Source organism: Marmota monax, unplaced genomic scaffold, assembly GCF_021218885.2.
Source record: "Marmota monax isolate L192 unplaced genomic scaffold, Marmota_monax_Labrador192_F-V1.1 WCK01_AAM20220418_F8-fsc00071, whole genome shotgun sequence".
Classification (NCBI taxonomy): Eukaryota; Metazoa; Chordata; class Mammalia; order Rodentia; family Sciuridae; genus Marmota; species Marmota monax.
In genome coordinates, this window is record NW_026695217.1 from 5,437,122 (window position 1) to 5,458,212 (window position 21,091).

Genomic DNA, 21,091 nt, shown 5'->3' on the forward strand with positions numbered 1-21,091 from the left:
AAGTTTTCTGTCACCTTGTTAAAACCTGTCCAGTTCTCAAGAGCAACCAGCTTTCCACAAACATGCTCTCTTCTCTATACTGAAGCTAAGATTCTTGTGCTGATTTCTTTTTCTTTTTTTGGTACTCAGGATTGAACCCAGGATCACTTAACCACGGGGTCACATCCTCAGGCTTTTTTTTTTTTTTTTTTTTAGTGTTTTGAGACACGGTCTTGGTAAGTCCTTAGGGCCTTGTTAAGTTGCTGAGGTTGGTCTTGAACTTGCAGTGCTACTGCCTTTGCCTCCTGAGTCAAAGGGATTATAGGCATGTGCCACTGCACCAGGCATGCCAATTTCTTATGACCAAAAAAAAAAAAAAAACCAAAACAAACAAAAACCACCACCCCCATACACACACATACATGCACGCACACAAAACAAGAAAAACACACCAGCAGTGGGCACATCCCTGAAAATAAAAACAAAGGCAGCAATGGCTCTTCAAAATGCAAATATTGGGGCAGGGGATAGCTCAGGGGTAGAGTGTTTTCCTAGCATGTTCAAGGCCCTGGGTTCAATCCCCGGCACTTGAAAAAAAAAAAAAATAGAAGAAAGACTTCTCCAACATGCGAAATGAGCCAGGCATAGTGGTGCATGCCTGTAATCCCAGTGACTCCAGAGGCTGAGACAGAAGGATCTCAAGTTCAAGACCAGCCTTAGCAAATTAGCAAGATCCTGTCTCAAAGTAAAAAATAGAAAGGACTGGGGATGTGACTCAGTGGTTAAGCATCTCTGGGTTCAATCCCCTTTGCCCAAAACAAACAAACAAACAAACAGTCCAAAATTGGAAACAAAAACCAAAGGCTGCTTCTACATATCCCCAATGGAGATTCTAGTGCTCACCCCTCCAGTATTATCGTTAGGGTCTCTCCTCGATAATCTACATGCACCTGCTGCAAGTGTATCTGCTTTTTAGGAGTCAGGATTTGCATAATTATACACACTATTTTTGTGTACTTTGAGAACTGCAAAAAACTGACTTATTACTTTAAGATAGGCAAAAAAGATAAAAACATTACTAGCAATATAATGGACACAGACCAGTTCAGTATGTGGTTCATCTCAACTATGTCAGGAAACAGGCACTAGGGTACCAGGAATAATAATAATATGAAATTACTTCTTAAATTTTATGGGCAACACTTAGAACAGCTCTAATTACTCATGGGAACTATTATAGAGCATTAAATAGCCTGAGTTTCTTTTCATCCCTTATTTTATTGGTAACTATTAATGAGCAATCAGAGCCAACATGGAAGCAGCATGAGCTGTAAGACTATGTAAAGGCCACAACTTAGAGTAGAGACAGGATATGAAGTCCACAGAAAATGAAGTGCTTTTATGGAGCTGATATGACAAGGCTGAAGAATAGTGTTCTCTTTTAAAAAAAAGGCCCCACCTGTCAATCAAGTTTGCTCTAGTCAAAGTGAGGAACCTGGGTGTTTTAAAATGTAACATACTGAAATCAATTTTTATTATGTAGTTTTTAAAGCTATTCTTATGTGTTAGGCTCTTAAAGTCCTGCAAATGTATCAGTGATTATAATGAAGGGGAAAAAAGGAAGGACCGAGAACCTCCACCTAGTGCTCAACCCCACCTGGCCTCAGTCTCCACACCAGCTCTTGCCATAAAATGAAAAGCAGAGTAGACAGTTGCTCCAGGGCCCAGATAGTGGCTCCTTTTGTGCTGTTCTCTGCACAGGCAGGTCCTCCTCTTGGGTGGGGAAAGGGTGAGGCTGCCCTGCCCCACCTTCGGAGCCTAGGCCTCTGCCCTGCTTTCCCCAGCTGTAGGGGGCTGGGGTGCTGCTGGATGGGAGGCAGGGATTCTTCCACAACCAATGAACCTAAGTCAAATCTGTTTCTACATTTAGAGAAACAAGAATCCTGCCCCAGGGTGCTCTGGCCTGGCTCTGAATCTATTAGAGAAGAGGAAGGCAGGCCTCCCTTGCCCTCTCCCAGGGGTCCCCAAGACCCATGCCCTGGGCTTCAGCACGCACTTGAGCTCCTGTGCAATGGCCGCGATCTGCTCCACGCGGTCCTGATGGGCCGCCAGGTCACTCTCAAAGGCCTCGTGCTTCCGCAGCAAGGCCCGCACTTCTGTCAGGGATGCAGACTCATAATCCTTCTGCAGCAAGATCTGCTCTTTGCCTGCAAAGGTGGCATCAAGCAAGTGTGAGTACCCTGCAGCCTCCCAGCGGCTTCCTCGCAATGGACAAGCACCCCGAGAGCACCGAGTTTCCAAAGAGGTAAGAGGAGGTGCCAAGCATGGCAGGACTGAGGCAGGAGGCATTCAGCACCCCAGCCCCTCCAGGTGCCCACAGCCCACGGTGCCCCAGGCGTGGGGGCACACTGAGGGCGTTTCACAAAAGAAAGCTGTGCTCTTCATTACTGAGTAGCGGACACTGCCCCTCCAGAGCTCAGCTCAGCTCAGTGAACCATGGCTCCCAGGAGCTACTGGGTGGCTGACTGTGACACCCAGGCTCTGTTCTCCGCCACAAGTGCCACCCCACCACGGTGCTTTCTGCTTGAAAGCTTTACTTCTGTGGTCAAATGTGGCCTGGGTTTTGTTGTCCTGAAAATAAACATTACAGATTTTCCTTCCTGAACCTCCACTTACTTCCCCACATGTCTTAACTCCAGCAACTGCTGTGGTTGAAGAACTGGATCCACACTTATTCCCTGGCTAATGACCTGTAAGCATGTAATTCCAGAAGCTGGATATATAGCTGAGTGGTGGGGCACTTGCCTCCCATGTGTGAGGCCCTGGATTCAACCTCCAACATTACAGGGGGAAAAAGAATTTCATTGGATAAAGACTGAAATAGAAAGCAAATATTTAATGATGAAAACAGCACTTATGGTGTGTCCAACACTGATTGAATATGAATTCATATTCATAAATATGAATTCACCAAATCTTCATGAAACCCTTCAAGGGAGATGTTACTGCTGTTCCCATTCTGAAGAGGACACTGGGGCACTGAGAGATCACGCACTTGTCCAGGGCACACAGCTGCCACTGTCAGGGAGGGGCACCCCTACCTATCACGTCCTTGCTGTGTAACATCAAAACTCAAGCAAAACAGCACAGGGCAGCAGAGAATGACGGGACATCTCCCCCACCTCTCTCAAAACAGACTATTACAGGGTGGAGTGAAGGTTCTGTTCCCCTCCTTCAGCAGGAATGACCACTTAGTCCAGCAGACACATCACCCTGGCTACAGGTTCAGGTCCATTTGTAAGGCCTGAAGGAAGCAGATGAACGCAAGGGCAACGAGGAAGTCAGACCACAGAAGACCACCCTGGCTTTCCTCCTTCCCTGTTAGATTTTCTAGGTAGAATGCTTGATGGCATTTGATACACATCTCGTGGCAGAGGCTGGGCTGAGGCTGTCTGATCCACAGTTAGGCAACAGACAGCTACTGTGGAGCCAGATAGGAGAGGAGGAGGCCAGCCTCCTACACTGAGCCAGCATCCTACACTCAGAGGCTTGATTAGAACACACAGCTTCACACTTTCCTCTTGAGAAACATAGCACTAGGACCAGGGCAAAGGGGAGGACACCTGCCTGTGGCATCGCAGATGCTGGCGACAATTAGTAACGATGCCTCGTGGCTCTGCGCAGCTGGACCCTGACCTCCCAGAGCTGAGTGTGGGCCTTGTGCACTCACCATAGGCCTGTGTTTTGTGGGTGGAGGCCTTCTGCCTCCTGGCTCTGCGCAGCTGGACCCTAACCTTGTGCACTCACCGTAGGCCCAGGTTTCGTGGGTGGAGGCCTTCTGCCTGAACTTCTCAGCCAGGTGCTCCAAGCGCTCCAGCCTCCGGATCTCATTGAGCAGCCATTCCTCATAACCCTTCTCGGCTTGCTCCAGCCTCTGCCAAGCTCCAGCGATGTCCTGGTGACGCAAGGACAGGCAAGGCAAGGTTGTTATGCATGGGCCTCCTGGGACTTCCCTGGGCATCCTCCAGTGCCCGTCTGGCAGTACTCCCTTTGTTTCCTTTTCCTTCCCCACCATTCAATTATCTTGGTTTCCAAATGTCTTCATCATCACAAGGACCTTTCAAAATACAGCTGCTCTCCTGTGCCAAGCCCACACTTCTCCAGGTATGGACAGAGGCACTCAGGGCTTAAGTTTTCTGGCTACAAAATGAAGCCTCAAAGCCATCCTGAGGTCAGGCTTAGGTGGATATCTAAGGGAGGAGAGGGTACGTGATCCTGCCGGTAGATCTATGGGGGCAGATGTGGTAAGGTTGGAGAAGGGAGGAAAGAAAGGCCATTCCTGGTATATCTGCTGAAGGCCTGCTCTTTGCAGGACACCATTCATGGGCTGAGTCAACAACTGTACGACGGCAGGTGAAAAACATCAAGAATGACAAGGTGGCAGAGTGCGTGCCTCTGATCCCAGCAGCTTGTGAGGCTGAGGCAGGAGGATCGCAGGTTCAACACCAACTCAGCAACTTAGCAAGACCCTGTCTCAAGATTCAAGAAGTCAAGGCCTCCTTCTCAGCAGCCCACCAGGGAAGGGACCCAGGCCAAAAGCCTTTAGGAAAACATGAGGCTTCCTGCGTTCCCAGGTCAACCCCAGCTACTCACCGACACCATCTTCCCCTCGGAGGGCATGAAGGCAGGCCGGTTGCTGATCCGCAGCTTGGTCTGCAGGGTGTTGAAGTTGATCTCCAGCTGGCACTTCTCCTGCACCTTGGGGGGCTTGTGCTTCCGACGATAATCCCGGAAGTCCTCCAGCTTTTTCTGCATGGCCTGCATGGTTTTCTCAGGAGTCCGGTTCTCCAACCAGGGGATCGTGCGCCGAATCCATTCCAAAAGCTGCTCCCAAACACAAAAACACTGCTGAAAACACCAGCAAACTGCTCCCAGTTAAAAAAAAAAAAAAAAGAGGTGCCTGATCATTTGGAGTAGGTTAAACTAATGCTCCCCAAACTACTGAAGGGTGGTCACAGTGCCCTGCCCTGAAGGCAGGGAGGGCAGCCCTGCGCATGGCAGTGAGAAAGACTCCTGGAGTCCACTAAGGGCCACTGGTGAGTAGTGACCCACCCCAACAACACCAAACACAGGTCGAAACTTAAAAGTCAGCACGCAAAGTCATGTTTAACAAAAAATGTGACAGTTACAATAAACTCAGGGACCGGACATTAGCAGACAAATGCTGGATGGAGCTTCCAAATTAAAAGGAAGAAAGAAAGAAAAAACCTGACATGGAGGAAATGTAGTGTTATAAACTCAGCAAAGAACTGAGTTTAAATCAAAATGCATTTTAAAAAAATAAGCTTGAATCTAATGACTCTAATGAGTTTGTCTACTAGACAAATGTACCGTAAGCGTGGGGCTGACTCAGTGCCAGTGCCTATTTTAACATCCAGCTTTTAAGTAAACCAGTCAGAGATCAGTGAGAATGGTGGTGCATCCCCGGCTCCTGCACACCCCTTCACAGGCCTGGAAACGACCCACAGGAGGCCCGTCGTCCCCCCAGGCCTGCTGATAGTCAGGGAAATGCCAGCAGACTAGAATAAAGCAGTGTAAGTGGGGAGACTGCTGCAGTCCAAGGTCTCAGGAGCATAAATGAAAGACCAAGTAAGAAAAGGGAGGATTTCATTACTGAGAACCGACTGTCCTTCTGTTCTGGTCATAATTGAAACCTGAATTTCATTGCAGTTTTAAACAATGCTGTCCAATTGGATTTTTCCATAGTAAACTATGAATAACAAAGAAAGAAAAAATATATATATATATTTCCTCCCCTCAGTAATATAAAAATATAAACTCAGTATCACTAGATTAGATTACCATAAACTATTAATTGGGACAATTTACTCCAAGAGTCCTGATAATTTTCCCTGCATAGGGAAAATTAAGGTAAATTAAGTCAAGAGCAAAAATTATCTGGGCTTGAACATGTGCCACTGTATTGGAGTCTATTCTCGGAGGAGGTGCCTGTGGGCCTTGCCCAGCCCAAGGGAGAAAAAACTCCTGGGCAGGCAGGACATGCCTCCTTGCAACCTGTGCTATGATGAGGACAAGAGATCAACAGGGATAGTGCTTCTCTAACCAAGGGTCTGGCAGAAGAGCTGTGGACAGGCATCCCTGGACCTCGGGTGCAGACCCTGTGGGGAGGGCGCTCTGTTCTGGATGCCCTGGGTACATGGCAGATACACAGGCTGGGCCACCTCCTCACAGCGGGTCATACAAGTTCTGTTCAGGGGCCATTACATGGAGCAAGGCTCCAGAACACGATCCGCATCCTGTGTGATGTCAGGAGGAACACAAGTCCCGCAGTGTCATCTGGGGATCTGACCCATAGAGCAGAGCCCAAGGAAGGGTGCACTTCACTAGCTGGGAACACGCGGACCAGCTCTGTGCTCTGGGGCTGTCTGCAGCGGGACCTGCTTGGCTACAGGATAACCCTCCTTTCAGATGCAGCACATCTTCTGCCTTCCTTCTATCTGAGGTGGAAAGTGCAAAGACCATGGACGCTCCACTACCCACTCTGCGCCTCACCCCCTGGATGGGTGTGGACAGAACGGGGCCACCAGTTTCCTTTACCTCACTCGCTAGCCTCTCATATTCTTCCATCAGCCTCTCATTCTCTTGATTCACAGCAAGAACCTTACATATCCTGTTAGCCGCTGTCTCAGCCTGCAAAACACAAGAGGTAAACGGAACGGCTCCAGCGACAGGGTGCACACACACAGGCCAACAGGGCCAGGCTGAGGGCGAGGAGGGGTGACGTGCTGAAAAAGGCACAGAGTGGGTGAGGGCAGGATAGGACAGAGGGCACAGCTTTCTGACACTGAATCATTTCACACTGTTTTTAAATTTTCACAGAGACTTACACAGCAGGCTGGATATACTGTGTGCAACAACGGGGAGATGACATTAGTCCAAGACACAGGCTTTGTAAGACATCAAGCAAGTTAGTAACAGACATGTGTGGGTCAAGGAGACCAAATCTTGGGTCCCTGAATGTCTGTCCACCTGAACACTCCTCAACACTGATCTCATGGCAATAGAGCAGAGATGTCCTGAATGACACTGGACTTCAGAAATCAAAGCAAGAGTGACTGGCCCTAAGCACACAGACACAGTGCTGCACTGAATGCACCCAAGGTATCTTCCGAAAAGGGTATGCAGAACTTTCTAGATAGGGTCCTCACACAGAGCTGAGCTTGCTTTAGGGTTTTGTTTAATTTACTGTTTAACCTGAGGAGTCACTGTAATCCTCTGTTGTCATTTGTGGTCATGGCCTCAAACCACAACCATGTGGTGGATGGAGAAGAGGAACATGCTCAAGGATGCTTCCAGGCCCATAGCCTTCCACCAGCCTGGCCTCTGAAGCCCTCTGGGCCTAACCACAGGCAGATTTCAGTTATGACTGCTTCCCAATGATCACTTTTAAATGAAAGGGACTGCAGGAAGACACACACCATCCACCCCGTCTATCGGAATTCCACATAATGTAAAGGGTGAGCAGCAGGAACTGGGGAAGCTGCAGAAGCTGAAGAACATTCTCCCAGTGTCTGGGCTGTTTACTGGAGGAATTTGACTTTTCTTTTTTTGAGGCTATAGCACTTGTATCCCTTTCACTGTTCACTAAACAAAAGATTAATCTTGACAGATATGAGAACAAATCACTGAGCCATGAAGGCGATTTTCAGGCGGATGATCAAGGGAAGGCATTACCTCTCTTGTCAACCCCCACTGCCTGATGCATGTGGCTTGGTCTTCAAGGCACTTCTTTTATTCCTAAAATCCAAATGTTTCTACAATTGACTAATGAGATAAACAAAAGATCTCAGAAGGAAAAAATATAGACTAAAAACCCTTCCATAACTGTGTAAAGTTAAAGCATTACAAAGTATTTGCAGCTTGGAACTTGCTGTGTTAGGTTGTTCGGTGACACTAAGAAAGAGTCCAAGTCAGATGTGAAGCACGCACACACACACACGCCAGGCACACACGGAGCAGCCAGCCAGCAGTGCACGGGATCAAGTACCTGCTCCGCTCCTGCGAAAGCATGGTAGAAGCAGGAGACGTAAGTCATGATGGCTCTTTCGTCAGGTTTGGGAGTGTTCACAATGTCTGAGGGGGAGAAAATAACACAGGACACACACACAGGCGAAGAGGAGAAACCAGGGTGAACACAGGGAAGAGCAAACCAGGTCACATGGCCTGTTTTCTATGCATTTCACAGGCCCGGGATCCTGACTGGGAAGATTGCACAGCACTGAGATTTCTCCTGACAGAATGATCTAAACCCACAGGTTTTTTGAACAATCAACTGGAGATTTGTGCTCCCTATCCTGATGGGCTTTTAAAGGGTGTTCAGTGCATGACCACGGAACCCGCTGCTGCATCAGAATGTCACCCTTTTCTGGAGACTCCTCTTGACAAGCTGCTTGGAGAGTGCACATCACTCTGAAAGATGCTCAAGATACTAGCAGACTGTCCTGGACTCCCCCATCCTCACCATCAGAGTGGCCGGCATTCTCTGCTCTGAAAATCACCCGAAGAGAGGGCTTTGTGCTCACCCTCCACACACACTTACCGCACGCCACTCAGACAGACACCAAGAGTAACAACACATTTAGAGAGAAGGGCAGGCACGGCTATGCTCCTGAGTGTCCACTACCCTCTGCACTAGCTGAAGACCAATCAGAATAGATGACCACGCAAGTACACCCCTTCCTGCTCCACCCTGGCAGCACAGTGCTTAACCTTGCTCATGAACTCTAATCAGTCAATGACAGAATGAAGCTAACACAATTCCCTGTGATCCCCTAGAGCAAAGACCTGTCCCTGGGTTCACCCAGGCCATTAACAGGAAGAACATGGAATTGTATGACTGTGTGGAATCCTCAGGAAAACAAACACAAATGGCGTGCCACTGCGTGAACAGTAAGTTTCAAGAAAACTAGACTACAAAAGACAAACACCAGCTTCCTCAGAAAAAGATGGGTCTCTTTACTCAGAAGAAAGGGAAAAAACAGGAAAATGAGAGGAAAAAAATCCAGACATAGGAGATGAAGGTGAGTGGTGACCTGTGTTGGCGGCCTCACCTCTGCACACCAGCAAAAGCATGGCAGTAACAGGGAGCATGAGTCATTGAGGCCCTCTCCTCGGGTCTGGTAGTGTGTGCTGACTCTGCATGGAGAAAAGGTGTTAGCTGTGGATGTTCTAGTCCCACAGCTTCTGCCCAGTGCTTCCTCAGAGAGGCAGGGATTCTCCCCTACCCCACACTGGGGCTGTTTAAATCTCGGCTCAAGTCCAAGAAGTTACGTTACAAAGTCACCACTACGTGCACTTCCAAGAACTGCCGTAGGAAACGAAGGAGCTGCCCAGAGAAGGCACTGCCAGCCCAGAAGAGCCTCAACTAGCAAGAAAGTCATGTCCGTGGCCAGAACGAGGCCTCCAGAACTTCAGTGCACTCACAGGGACATCCTGTCACTACACACAAGGCCCGGGGTCACCAGGCCCCTGCCAGGTCTACAAGGAGCCAAACCCAGGGTTCACCTCAATTAGGTTCATGGTGAAAAGTAGGGAAATAACTTTCACAACCTCTTAAAATTATGCTAAAGAGTTCAGATGAGAAGAATTCACTTTTCTCTACAGGTACAGTTCCTGGCTAAATAGGCCAATTAACCACTTGAAAATCCCTTCCCGGGTTCAGAGACCAACACAAGCAACAAAACGTAAGGCAACAGTGGCAGTGGAAAGTCAAGGTCTTCCAAGAGGCACTAACGAGCTGAGAGGAGGAGACCTGGACCTGCCATTGCATGGAAGAGCCCCATGGGTCAAAGCAAAAAACGAAGGGCACCGCGTGGGGTCTTTCCATCTGTCAGATTTTAGCAGAGTACACTCTGTACCCAGGCCTCTGCACCCTTCCACACTGCTGGCCTGCAGAGACCCTGAGTAATACTCCGTAAGGACAATAACGCAGGAGCGTTCTTCTGATCCATTAGAAAGGAAAGGTGGAAAAAAGGAATGAAAGATGATGAGGAAAAAGACTACAGTGGCACCTTTCCCATCAGCCACAAGGGACACATGAAGTGGACAGATACCCAGGCCAGGATCCAGAGACCAAGACAAGAAGCAAGAGAGAGTGTGGGCAGGCCCAGAGCAAGGGCAGTGCCAGAACCAACAACTGGTCAGTGATGAGCAGAACTGAGACCTGCCTCAATTCAGAGTGCCAGGGAGGCATCATTGAGCCAGAAGGTGGCTTTGCTGATGTGTCCTGGCTATTACCTCAGGAATTCCAGGTAATTATTCTCACAGGAGAAGCCAAAGGAGAAACCACACAAAGAGGAACTTATTTTGGAGAGGGCAGAGGGACAAAGAGCAGAAAGAAATCTGCTGTCTTACTTCATTGTTATATTGACTCTCTACCTCTGAAGAATTTTAGAAAAACTAAGTAAAATTCTGAAAAGTGCATTCAAGTGTTAGCACCAGAAATGAGTTTAATAAGTGGGCAACAGTGAAGTCCTGATTGAAAGACCACAATCATGGGTTGAAGTATGTCACCCCAAAAGACATGCTGAAGACCTACCCTCCAGCATCACAAACGTGACCTTGTTTGGAAGGAGAGTCTCTGCAGATGGGATCCAAGGAAGGTAAGAGCATGCTGCAGCTGGGAGGGCCTGACTCCAACAAGTGTCCTTATACAAGGACAGACACAGGAGAAGGCCATGTGAAGACCAAGGCAGGGACTGGGCTGACATTGCCACAAGCCAAGGACTGTCTGGGGATCCCACCAACACCTTGATTTCAGACTTACAGACTCCAGAGTTATTAATAGGAAGAATCTCTCCTTGTTTTAAGCCACTCAGTTTGTGGTTACTTCTTGTAGCAGCCCTAACAATCACCAAAATAAGGAAAAATGGAAGGCTGCTATTAACTGTAATCAAGTTCCTTACTTTTCCAAAGCAATGGACCATTAGGGAATAAAATAATAACAACAAAGTGAAATCTGAGTATGACTCTGTGGCTTGAACTTCTCCCTCGCCTCCAGGTACCCAGCAGAGGGCCTTTCTCATTCTAAGAGCCTGGTCAGTGTCTTCTGAGCAGTAGGTGACCCGCGGATGGACAAAATGAAGTTTCCTCAAGTTTGTTCTGGAAAGAGGTGCCACAGGCACAGCTTACATGAACTCACCATGTACAGAAGTTGTCCCAGATTCAATAAAACAATTTAGTTTAGTTAAAAATGAGATGTGAAGGTCTGGCTGGTAAACTGATGGCTGAATGCTCCATACTTAGTTCTGCAACTTCTAGTTAGTTACAAGGAAGGGTTCCCCCTGCCCCACTTATGTCACAGAGAGATTTATTTGCTAAACTTATCTCTATGTGGTTAAGGAAAATGCATTATGTTGTTGGAAAAAAATAAATGCAGAAAGTCTTTTTTTTAAAATGATAAACCAAAGCATTCTGTTTTCTGAGCTAAAGCTGAACTTTGTGCCAAATCCTTTCACTGTAATTATGCTGGCTTGTTTTTGAGCAGGGTTTAAATACATACATATGAACAAGTTAAATGTAAAACTCTAATACTCATGTGTCTAGGAAGAGAAGTCTGTCAGGAATCACAAGAACTTCAATGTAACTTAGCAAAAGCTCTGCAAGGTCCCTTGCAGAGCCATTGCACTAGAATCCAGGGGTTCTCTAGAACTCAGCGGACACACTCCCAGCTCACCTTCAGCATCCAGCATCTTGGGGATGTCCAAGTGCTTCTCTGCGATCTCCATGGCCAGGTTAATGTTTCCTATGGGGTCATCCTGCACAAAACAACACAGCCAGCTCTTTAAAATACTGAAGCAGAACTCAGGGACAGCGCCTCTTCTCCCCTCACCTTGGGGAGGGCTGCACCACCCACACATGACTCTACCCTACAGGACTGTCCCTCTCGCCTTTCCCCCACTGCCTTGAACACAGCAAGAAACAGCGAAGTCACAGAAACCACAGGACCCATGCACACTGCACTGCACACCGCGCAAGCACAAGGGACAGGCTGTCAGGAATCTCCCCACTGAGAAGAATGAATGGCACTTCAGAGCATGTGTTCCAGCCTGCGAGCCACACAATTTCCATCTTGCTCAAAGGAACCATGGAAGACACATCTTCCAGATCTGCAGAGTCGTCTTGGAGAAAGTTTATTCTAACAGGTTCGTTTGAAAAATTAGAGAAGGGGTGGGGGTGAGAGCGGAATGCAGAGGGGTGAGGGCGGAGGGGTGACTGGTGGAGGGCAGAGGGGTGAGGGCTGCAGGAGGTGGAGCTGGCTGAGACTCTAAGTTCACAAAAGAGGCTACAGGCAGCTGTGAAGAACAAAAATCATGTTTTCGTGAAGTCAAATCCTAAAAAAAGTACAAAATCTTAAAAACTGTGAATTTGTGAAGACATGTTTTCTAAAGACTACATATATCTTTCATTGTGAAATTGGTTAAATATGTATTACAAAATAAATTTAATCTCAGGTGCAGAACTGAAACACTAAAAAACTAAAAGACTTGAGGTATTGTTCTGATCTATTAAGGAATTAACTTATATGTCTGAAATGGATGGGGGTAAAATAGAAAAATCAAAATGAAAAGTAGTGCTGTTACCCAATTACGCAAGAATGATTGTCATCAATTTTAACAGCAAAGCTGTTTGAACATTTTAGGAACTGTGACGCTTTGCGATGAGCACAATCATTTAAATAAGATAATTGAAAAGTGCGAGTTTAAAAACACATATCAGCTTCCGGGTCCCATACAGTAGATCATTATTTTAGGCAAAAAAGTAAGTTAACTAAGTATGGTTTTAATACAGTGTGTAAGTACTTGACTGACAGCAGATCCATGTAGTGAATTTCACCATCATATGGTATGGATGTGCTTATGAAGCCAACTAGAGCATACAAGTTTCTTTCTTTTTCCAAAAATTATTTAAGACTTAAGGTTTTGACACCAAAAACAGAGTAATGACTCTGAGACTGTAAAATCTGTCTCATCTGGACTGTAACATAAAGAGAGAACATGCAGCAGTTGAGTAGTTAGCTCAGCTATTGTCCAAATGGCCGCAGGCCATTTGAGTTTCCTAAGAGCACCAACTTTAGAGTAAGGCATGAAGAAAAGTGTGTGATTGTATCTACACACATACATGTGAGTACACATATGCATACATATCTAACAGGCTCTGATCTCACACCATGTAAAGGATTAGCTGCCGTCATTTACTATCACTTTCCATCCATTGCAAATAGCCAACCACCACAGGTCTATGGACCTTTCGTAACAAACACTAACCATTATAAAATGCTAGTTTATAATGAGCCTATCTAGTACAACTGAGTCTAGTACAGTTTCTTCATTTTGCTAATGCAACAGAGATTTATGGGAAAAATGTACATTGTCCATATGATTAAAATGTGTCAAGGGAACTTGGGGTAATATGCACATTGAGGAGCTGGGGGAAGCTCCATTTTCCACTACAGCACTGTAGTCTGAATCCAGGATGTAAGTGAACTCCCCATGTGCTTCCCTGAGTCCATGGAGATAGGCTGGGGTAAGGGTGGGTGGGCAAGCAATAACTAACAAGATGTGGGAAGCAAGGACCCTTCCGACGACCATCTGTGCCACACAGGTGAGTACAGCATGCAGCAGGGCAGATTCCACACCCAAACACAAGCACCCAGCTAAGCACACCAGCACCCAGGGAGACATGGGCTGGGACTTCCGCTGGGAGTGGCCAGCAGGGGTGGCCACGCTAGCCCCCAGTAGTTACTTCTAAAGCAGCACACACCATGCATCTGGACAGGGCCCTGACTTCTTTTAGCATTGCCAGTCACACTGCAAACTGTTCTTAAAGAATGATTTAGAAAAGGAACCTACAACTTAGACACACTAAACTTTAAGCTCAAAGAGAGAATTAGTTTTCTAAGTCCAATTGTCTAAAACAAGCAAAACGAAACAAAACAAAAATCCCAAAACTTTTCTAACTAATATCATGTATCAATAGTGAGATAGGAAGTATCCTTTGTGCAAGAAACAAGTTAATTAATTGAGTAAATATTCCTGCCACTAAATTCTCAGAAGGCAAAGGGAATTTTAAAAGGCTTGGAGTATTTGAAAGTCCCTTGCCAAAAGAAATATATATTTATGGGCTTCAATGCTCATTTTTATACTCCAGGAACATAAAATCTTTAAGAAACATGGATGACACCTTCCCAGGAAGTCCAACCAATCATCAGCTGTATTTTGGTGGGGGCCTGGAGGCCTGGCCTGGCTTTTGGTGTCGTCCTCCATGGCAGATGAGCATGCTCCTGGCTGCTGTCCACGGCCTCCCAGGAAGGCTAGCTGGGAGGGCATGCTTGTCCAGGGAGGGTTTTGTGGCAGCACTGGGTCTGTTCTAGTTAGTGCTGATGTGCTCATTCTCAGAACCACATGCTGAGCAAAAGGGAGGGGACACTGCATGCTGGGCCAACCCAGAATGACCTTGTTAAGCTTTGAGTAGTCAATGAGGTCAGGCCGGTGTCTGTGGATGAGGGCACAGAGTCCAAGGCCATCTTTCCAGCTTCACAACCAACATGGGGGAGAAGAGGAACATGGTTAAAGGAGAAAAAGCAACAAGCAGGCTCCGCTCAGCAAGATGCTGGCCTTCCCTCCGACTGAATACACCGAAGGGACCTTCCCCTTGACCCTACCCAGCAGGTTGGTGGTCCCTTGCATGCCCATCTTCTTCCTGGGGGCAGTAAACACTGCCACCTCTTGGTCCTCTCCTTTCCGTTTTCAATGACAAGGACTTGCCAGGGTCCTGCCTTGTTTCCATGGCACAGACCATGGCAGGAGGATGATGCCTTTGTGCTGTGCCTGCCCTTCCTGTCCCAGATTTCCTCCTCTCCTCATTCTCCACTTTGGTCCTTACCCTTGGGCTGCCAAATAAAAACCCCTGAGAAACTCTACTCCGAACATGCCCAGGGACCTTCCCACTGAGTTCAGGGACACTTCAAAAGCCACCATTTGTTCCTGTGCATTTCTTTCTTTCCTTTATTTTCTAAGGCAAAGGCATGTAGGCAAGGGGACACACAAGGAACAGGGCAGATTTTGATTTCCAGGCTATTTCCCATAGACACCAGCACTGATCACTCCTTAGTCAATGCCAAGCTTGGCATGTGCAGGTGACAGCAGGGTCGGTGAAGTCTGGCAAGGTACAGAGCTCTGTGCCCAAAAGTTTGGGAGTGGAAGGAGACTCTGGTGGGAGCCTCCAGGCCTTGTTGCTGAAGGGCTTGTGACAACCTAGGGTCAGTGGAAAACAAGCAAGAAGGTGAGTGGAAGCAAGTCTGGGGCTCTGGCAAAAGGCCCCAGCCCTGCCTGGCTCCTATCATCTGCCAAACAGCATCCAGTGGGGACATGGCAGCATTTCCCCTTCTGTGCTCCGAAGGCCTGGGTGGCTCAGTGCTCATACCAGGCATGCACTCTCAAGATATCTGTTGAGCTATAAGAACCTCCCAATCAGTCCTTGTGGCCCATCTTGGTCCTTCCTCTCTCCCACTATCCACAGACCCATTTGTATTTGAGAGTAACCCCACTCTGAAGGGTAAGTATACAACCAAATCTCCATGTCCACGTGATGACAAATATGCAAGAGAGAGAAGACCGCAGCAAGCATGAATCCTGATCACAGGTTATGTCAGCACTTCACTCATCTCATTCCCTGTGATTTTTCAGAAGTGATTTTCCTTCTTCTTTTGAATCTTGGAGGAGCAAAGCTGATGACAAGGCCTGAGGGATCAGGGTGCACCAAGTCTACCAGGGTCTCACCTGTCACTGACAAGTGACCACCAATCCTACTGCCTTCTCCCAGCAGCAGGTGAAGCCAAACTGAAGCGCATTCTCGTGCCCCAAATTCCTGCACTGCTGGCCCTTTGGTTGTAAACAAGGCTGCCTTTTGAGCATCCCACACCTCCACTGAACCTTTTCCCCTGGGAGAGCCTGAGCATCTAGAGTTCTATACCGTGGTTTTCCTCCATACACAAACTCCAGGCAGGAGGAGGGAAACCCCAAAGTAAACAAACATGGTTTCTCCCAGCCGCAGTGGATTCCAGTGAGCAGGGAAAGATCGAGGCCCTGTGCTTACCTGGTGTGGAAGTTCTGAATGTTCACATTTCTATAAGGAGCTGTTTTCCTCTGACACCAAAGCAGCAGCCCTTCTTTGGCAGATGTTTCTGTAACAACAGTCAAGGAAAAAAAATGTCCATAGGAAGGACTCATTGTTTAGTTCACTCAGCTCCTACTTGCTTTTGTAAGAGACCTTCCAGGAGGCCATTCACCAACAAAGCAGTTCTTCTCCCAGTCTCTGCTAGCAGATGAAGCTGGAACCCCAATCCTAGGGACAAGCTTCTGAAGACTTGTAAGAGTCTTCAAAAGGATAATGCAAGAGTGACCAAAGATTATAGCATAAAAAAACACCAAAGCCAGACTTCAGGGTGACTGATAACCTACCCTCTTTAAAATTAAATTAAGATAATTGAAAAAATATGTGGGGTTCCTGCTAGGTGAGACGACAAGCAGGCTCCGCTCAGCAAGATGCTAGCCTTCCCTCCGACTGAATACACAGAGGGGACCTTCCCCTTGACCCCACGCAGCATGTTGGTGGTCCCTTGCACACCGGGGATGTCAATTACTCTGGACTGGAGACTGTCCAATGTGAAAAGGCAGGTTGTGGAGACTAGGATGCCGCAGGCCAACCCCTGCTTCTCAAGTGACTGCATCCTTTAAATACCAGGAAAGCTAGATGTGGGAACAATCTTTGGGGAAGGGAGTCTGATGGGGCCACCTAAATCTCTGCATTGGCCGAATGTTTATGCATACAATTCCAAAAAGCATAAATAAATGAAGCAATCTGAAACGCAACTCCCACAAACTTACAGAACAACTAACCTATCCGTCTCGTTTATAATCCATGCTCTTAGGTAAAGGGAATTCTCAGAGACCACTATGTTTTAAATTTACTCCCAGTGATTTTATAATCCAGAGTGTTACTGGTAAATGTCCAGTTTGGTCACTTGAGTTTTGACTAAGTTATAAAACCTGTCAGCACCCATGGCAGCCATGATGATGTGCTGATGACCACCTGAGGGCACAACAGGACAGGCCACTGGTTCACCAGCAGCACTCCCTGCATGAGCCATGCTTGCCCACTGTGACACCCAAGCCACTTCCCCACAGCAGCTCCAGGAAGTGACGATGAGGGGGAGATGGGAGTGGAGAAGGCCCCAGCCTCACCAACCTCAGGACCACACAGCGAGCGTGTGCCTCACCACGCCTCCACCCTGCCCTTCATGCCCAGAACTCCAGGAGGCTGGAGTTCCTCAGACACCCCTGCTGCGTCCCTTGCCCTGCCAGGCATCCCCAGCAATCTCTGGCACTTCTGCTGTGGACGAGTGCTGGCATCTTCCGACCCCTACCTCTCCTTTACTTTCTTGGAAGAGGCCACCCATCATTCTGTTGAAAAAAACTGGCTCCCTCCAAAATTTAGTTCTAATAACAGTATCTTTTTCTATCTAAAATATATCATTAAAAACAAAGATGATTTTCCACAGACTTACTGAAATTAAAAATTACTTCATAAAACTAAGACAAAATGTTAGCAAACCAATATTACGCGCTGTGTTGTATACTGAAGAACATCTCCTGGAAGGGACTTAGGTACTCCGCTCATGAAATGACTACTTTTTATTTTTATTTTTATTTATTTATTTATTTATTTATTGGTACCAAGATTGAACCCAGGGGCACTTGACCACTGAGCCACATCCCCACCCTATTTTTTTTTTTTTTTGAGACAGGGTCTTGCTAGGTTTCAGGGGCTAGCTTTGAACTCATGATCCTCCTGCCTCAGCCTCCCAAGCTGCTGGGATTATAGGCATGCACCACAGCACCCAGCATGAAATGACTACTTTTTAATGTTCAATTCTTAATCTTGTGAAGAGCATATTACTGTATTCTTTTATTTTAGCATTTTATAAAAAACTGATTTGTAATCTCAGCAGCTCAGGGGGCTGAAGCAGAAGTATTGCAAATTCAAAGTCACCTCAGCAATTTAGTGAGGCCCTAAGCAACTTAAGTGAGGACCCATCTCAAAATAAAAAAATAATAAGAGCTGGGGATGTGGTTCAGTGGTTGAGTGTCCCTGGATTCAATCCCTGGTGCCAAAGACACAAAAAAAACCCTGTGATTTGACTATATTATTTGGGGCATGTAAATAATTATTTTGGGAAAATTCTAGTGGAACATACCATTCACCTGAAATAAAATTAAGTTTTAAATTCATATTATAATGAGTTTAAAATTGGTAATCAATCAGAAAAACATCTGAGGTTAAAGTCACCCTAAAATATTTGGTGAAAAAGAATTTGCGGCTGGGCACAGTTGCACACGGCTGTAATCCCAGTGGCTTGGGAGGCTGAGGCAGGAAGATGGCAAGTTCAAAGCCAGCCTCAGCAATGCGAGCTACTAAGCAACTCAGTGAACCCCATCTCTAAATAAAATACAAAATAGGGCTGGGGATGAGGCTCAGCAGTCGAATGCATACCCTCTCCCATCAAACAAACAAACAAACAAAAAAGAATTTGCGAGCCCAGATATTCCAACAGTGTGAACAAGATGTTTAAAAATAATAATTGGTTTTTAGAGTAGGTTCAACTGTTTAAACATTTAAATTTTAAAAGTATATAATACCTGACAAAATTATCACCAAATAATGTTTTTAATAAAGCAAAAACTTTTAGGAAATGTCTTGTTTTCATCAGCGAAGGAATATACTTTATGATAAAATACCTCATGTAGAAGTTTTCAAATTCAGGCTATTTATCAACCCTGGCTGGTGGTCATTCCTGAACCTGAATTGAGGTTTTATTGTCATTATATCCTAGTTTGATTTTAGATGACATAAATGGGTCTCTGGTGCTAAAAAGAAATAATCTAAGTGAATTAAAATTGCCTTAAGGACAAGCACTGCAGGCATCAGGTCACTGGGAAACTGCTGGTTCTTAAGGTTTGTTTGTTTTTTTGTTTTGTTTTGTTTTGTTTTGTTTTGTTTTAAGTCTTTGTAAGTCTGGGTTGGGCAGAATGGCAGACAATGCCTCCCTCACCACCAGGCCCCTGGTTCTCCGTGAGATCACAGAGCTGGGGGTACAACCACACTCTGCCATCATATATGTTGTGGTTTAAAGGCTAAAAAGGCTAAGTGCTAATTTTAGGAATCTCAGTTTGACACTTGATTTTTCTTTTTTTTTTCATATTAATCATAACTTTTTAAATTAACAAGTAGTGAATAGGACACTTTAAGATACTGTTTACTACATACTGAAATAAACATCTGTTGTAAATTCAGAAACCCAAACATTTACAGGAAAATGTGCTTACACATAAATATGACCAAATTTATTTAAAGCCCTATTAGATAGGTCCTAAATACATGCAATTACCATGTAAAAACAAGACCATGAGTTGATGTAAAAAAATGACAAAAATCACTAAGTCACCAAAACTAGAAAAGAAATAATGAAATGGAAACTGAGAAAAGACAGTTAATAAAACACAAGAAACCTAACAAAGCAGCTTTAAAAATAATACTAATCTTTCCATTTTCAAAAGTTCTTAATCAAGTAATTCCCCAAATTGCCATTTATAAAATGACATTCTAAAAATCTATACTTGGAATTTCAAAACATCCCAATTCAGAAAGCTTTGATTACTGTTTCTCCCCAGCCCCCAACTTCAAATAATGCAGTAAAAGCACGGATGTTAGGAAGAAAATATTCCAAGGGAATGGTATAATTTTTAGAAAAACGAACTTACTGCTTCCAGAACCTTTTGATTAAGACCCAGAGTCGGCATTAACAACAATCATTTTTTTTCCTATTTTCATTCATTATTTTCCAAGGTCATATTAGAGATGAATAAATTCTTTGAGCCCATGACTGAAAGATCAACAAACCTGGTTTTATTATGACACCGTATTTTTGTCATTGGTACTGCACAAAATTATATACAAAGAAATATACACAAAAATGTTCAAGTATTAGTTAAATTTCAATTCAAGCCTTCTCTTTCAAAAAGCTACATTTAACATATTTCATAAAGATAGCACAAACTAGTCATTTCAAATAATCTTTTCCAATTACTTTTGGTTTATGTGTGTGTGTATATGTGTGACACTTGATTTTTCAACAATAATCAATTTATCAAGTTCTTTGAGAGGGTAAGATACTAAAGATTTCAACCTTCCGTGGCAGTACCAAGGATTAAGATGATATTATAACGATAAATGGCTCTTAGGCCAAAGACAGTGACAATAGGTTTTATTCAAAGAAAGAAAGGGGGAGGGGTAAAGTGAGAGAGGGAAGGAGAGACGAAGATAACAAACACAACTGTAATTTTTTTTTTCACCTAAAAAAATAGTGTTAACAGGTATAAGCTTGAAGAACTCTGCCACCAGGGACTGGGAGTGTGGCCCAGTGATAGAGCCCTAGCTTAGTATGTGCAAGACACTGGGGTCAATCCCCAGCACACACACACACACACACACAAAAAACCAAGCAGAACTCTGCCATCATTGTGATTTTACTAGAATAAATAGTAAAAAAAAGATCAACAAATGCTCATTTAAAAAAAATTCTGCAACGAACATGTGCTCATCTTTTTCCAAAATGATTCCACCCCCCTGAGCAGAATAGTACTGCCAGGGTCTTTCCCCACACAAATATAAAACTGACGAAAATGCAACATACATGCCCTTCATTCACCCATGTGACTATTGAATGTATCCTATTTGAATTTTAATCTGCAACCTGGATTCCCACCATACAGGTCTAGACTTTTAGCCACATTTTTTTTCTAGCCACAGTTTACCTTCAACTGAAATGTCCTGAATGGCAAAGCGAAGGATGATGGTCCAGATCATACCCAGGGTCATCTTCACATTGCCGTCAACAATCTCTGCAGGTGAGAAGAAAGTCAACAAGAGAACCCATTCAGGACACAGCTCAATCCTTCAGAGCTAAAGGGAA

The 21,091-nt window shown here is 45.5% G+C and overlaps 1 protein-coding gene across 1 annotated transcript in view; it reads right to left on the reverse strand.

Moving 5' to 3' along the window:
* Positions 1 to 21,091, reverse strand: part of Actn2 (actinin alpha 2) — a 62,141-nt gene that overhangs the window by 16,511 nt on the left and 24,539 nt on the right. Inside the window, exons 4-12 of the mRNA XM_046432007.2 lie at positions 20,934 to 21,020; positions 16,156 to 16,243; positions 14,514 to 14,592; positions 11,735 to 11,816; positions 8,048 to 8,133; positions 6,598 to 6,690; positions 4,633 to 4,863; positions 3,787 to 3,934; positions 2,036 to 2,186 (exon numbers count right to left, since the gene is read on the reverse strand). Coding sequence (XP_046287963.1) covers positions 2,036 to 2,186; positions 3,787 to 3,934; positions 4,633 to 4,863; positions 6,598 to 6,690; positions 8,048 to 8,133; positions 11,735 to 11,816; positions 14,514 to 14,592; positions 16,156 to 16,243; positions 20,934 to 21,020 — 1,045 coding nt within the window. The remainder of the gene's footprint in view (positions 1 to 2,035; positions 2,187 to 3,786; positions 3,935 to 4,632; positions 4,864 to 6,597; positions 6,691 to 8,047; positions 8,134 to 11,734; positions 11,817 to 14,513; positions 14,593 to 16,155; positions 16,244 to 20,933; positions 21,021 to 21,091) is intronic.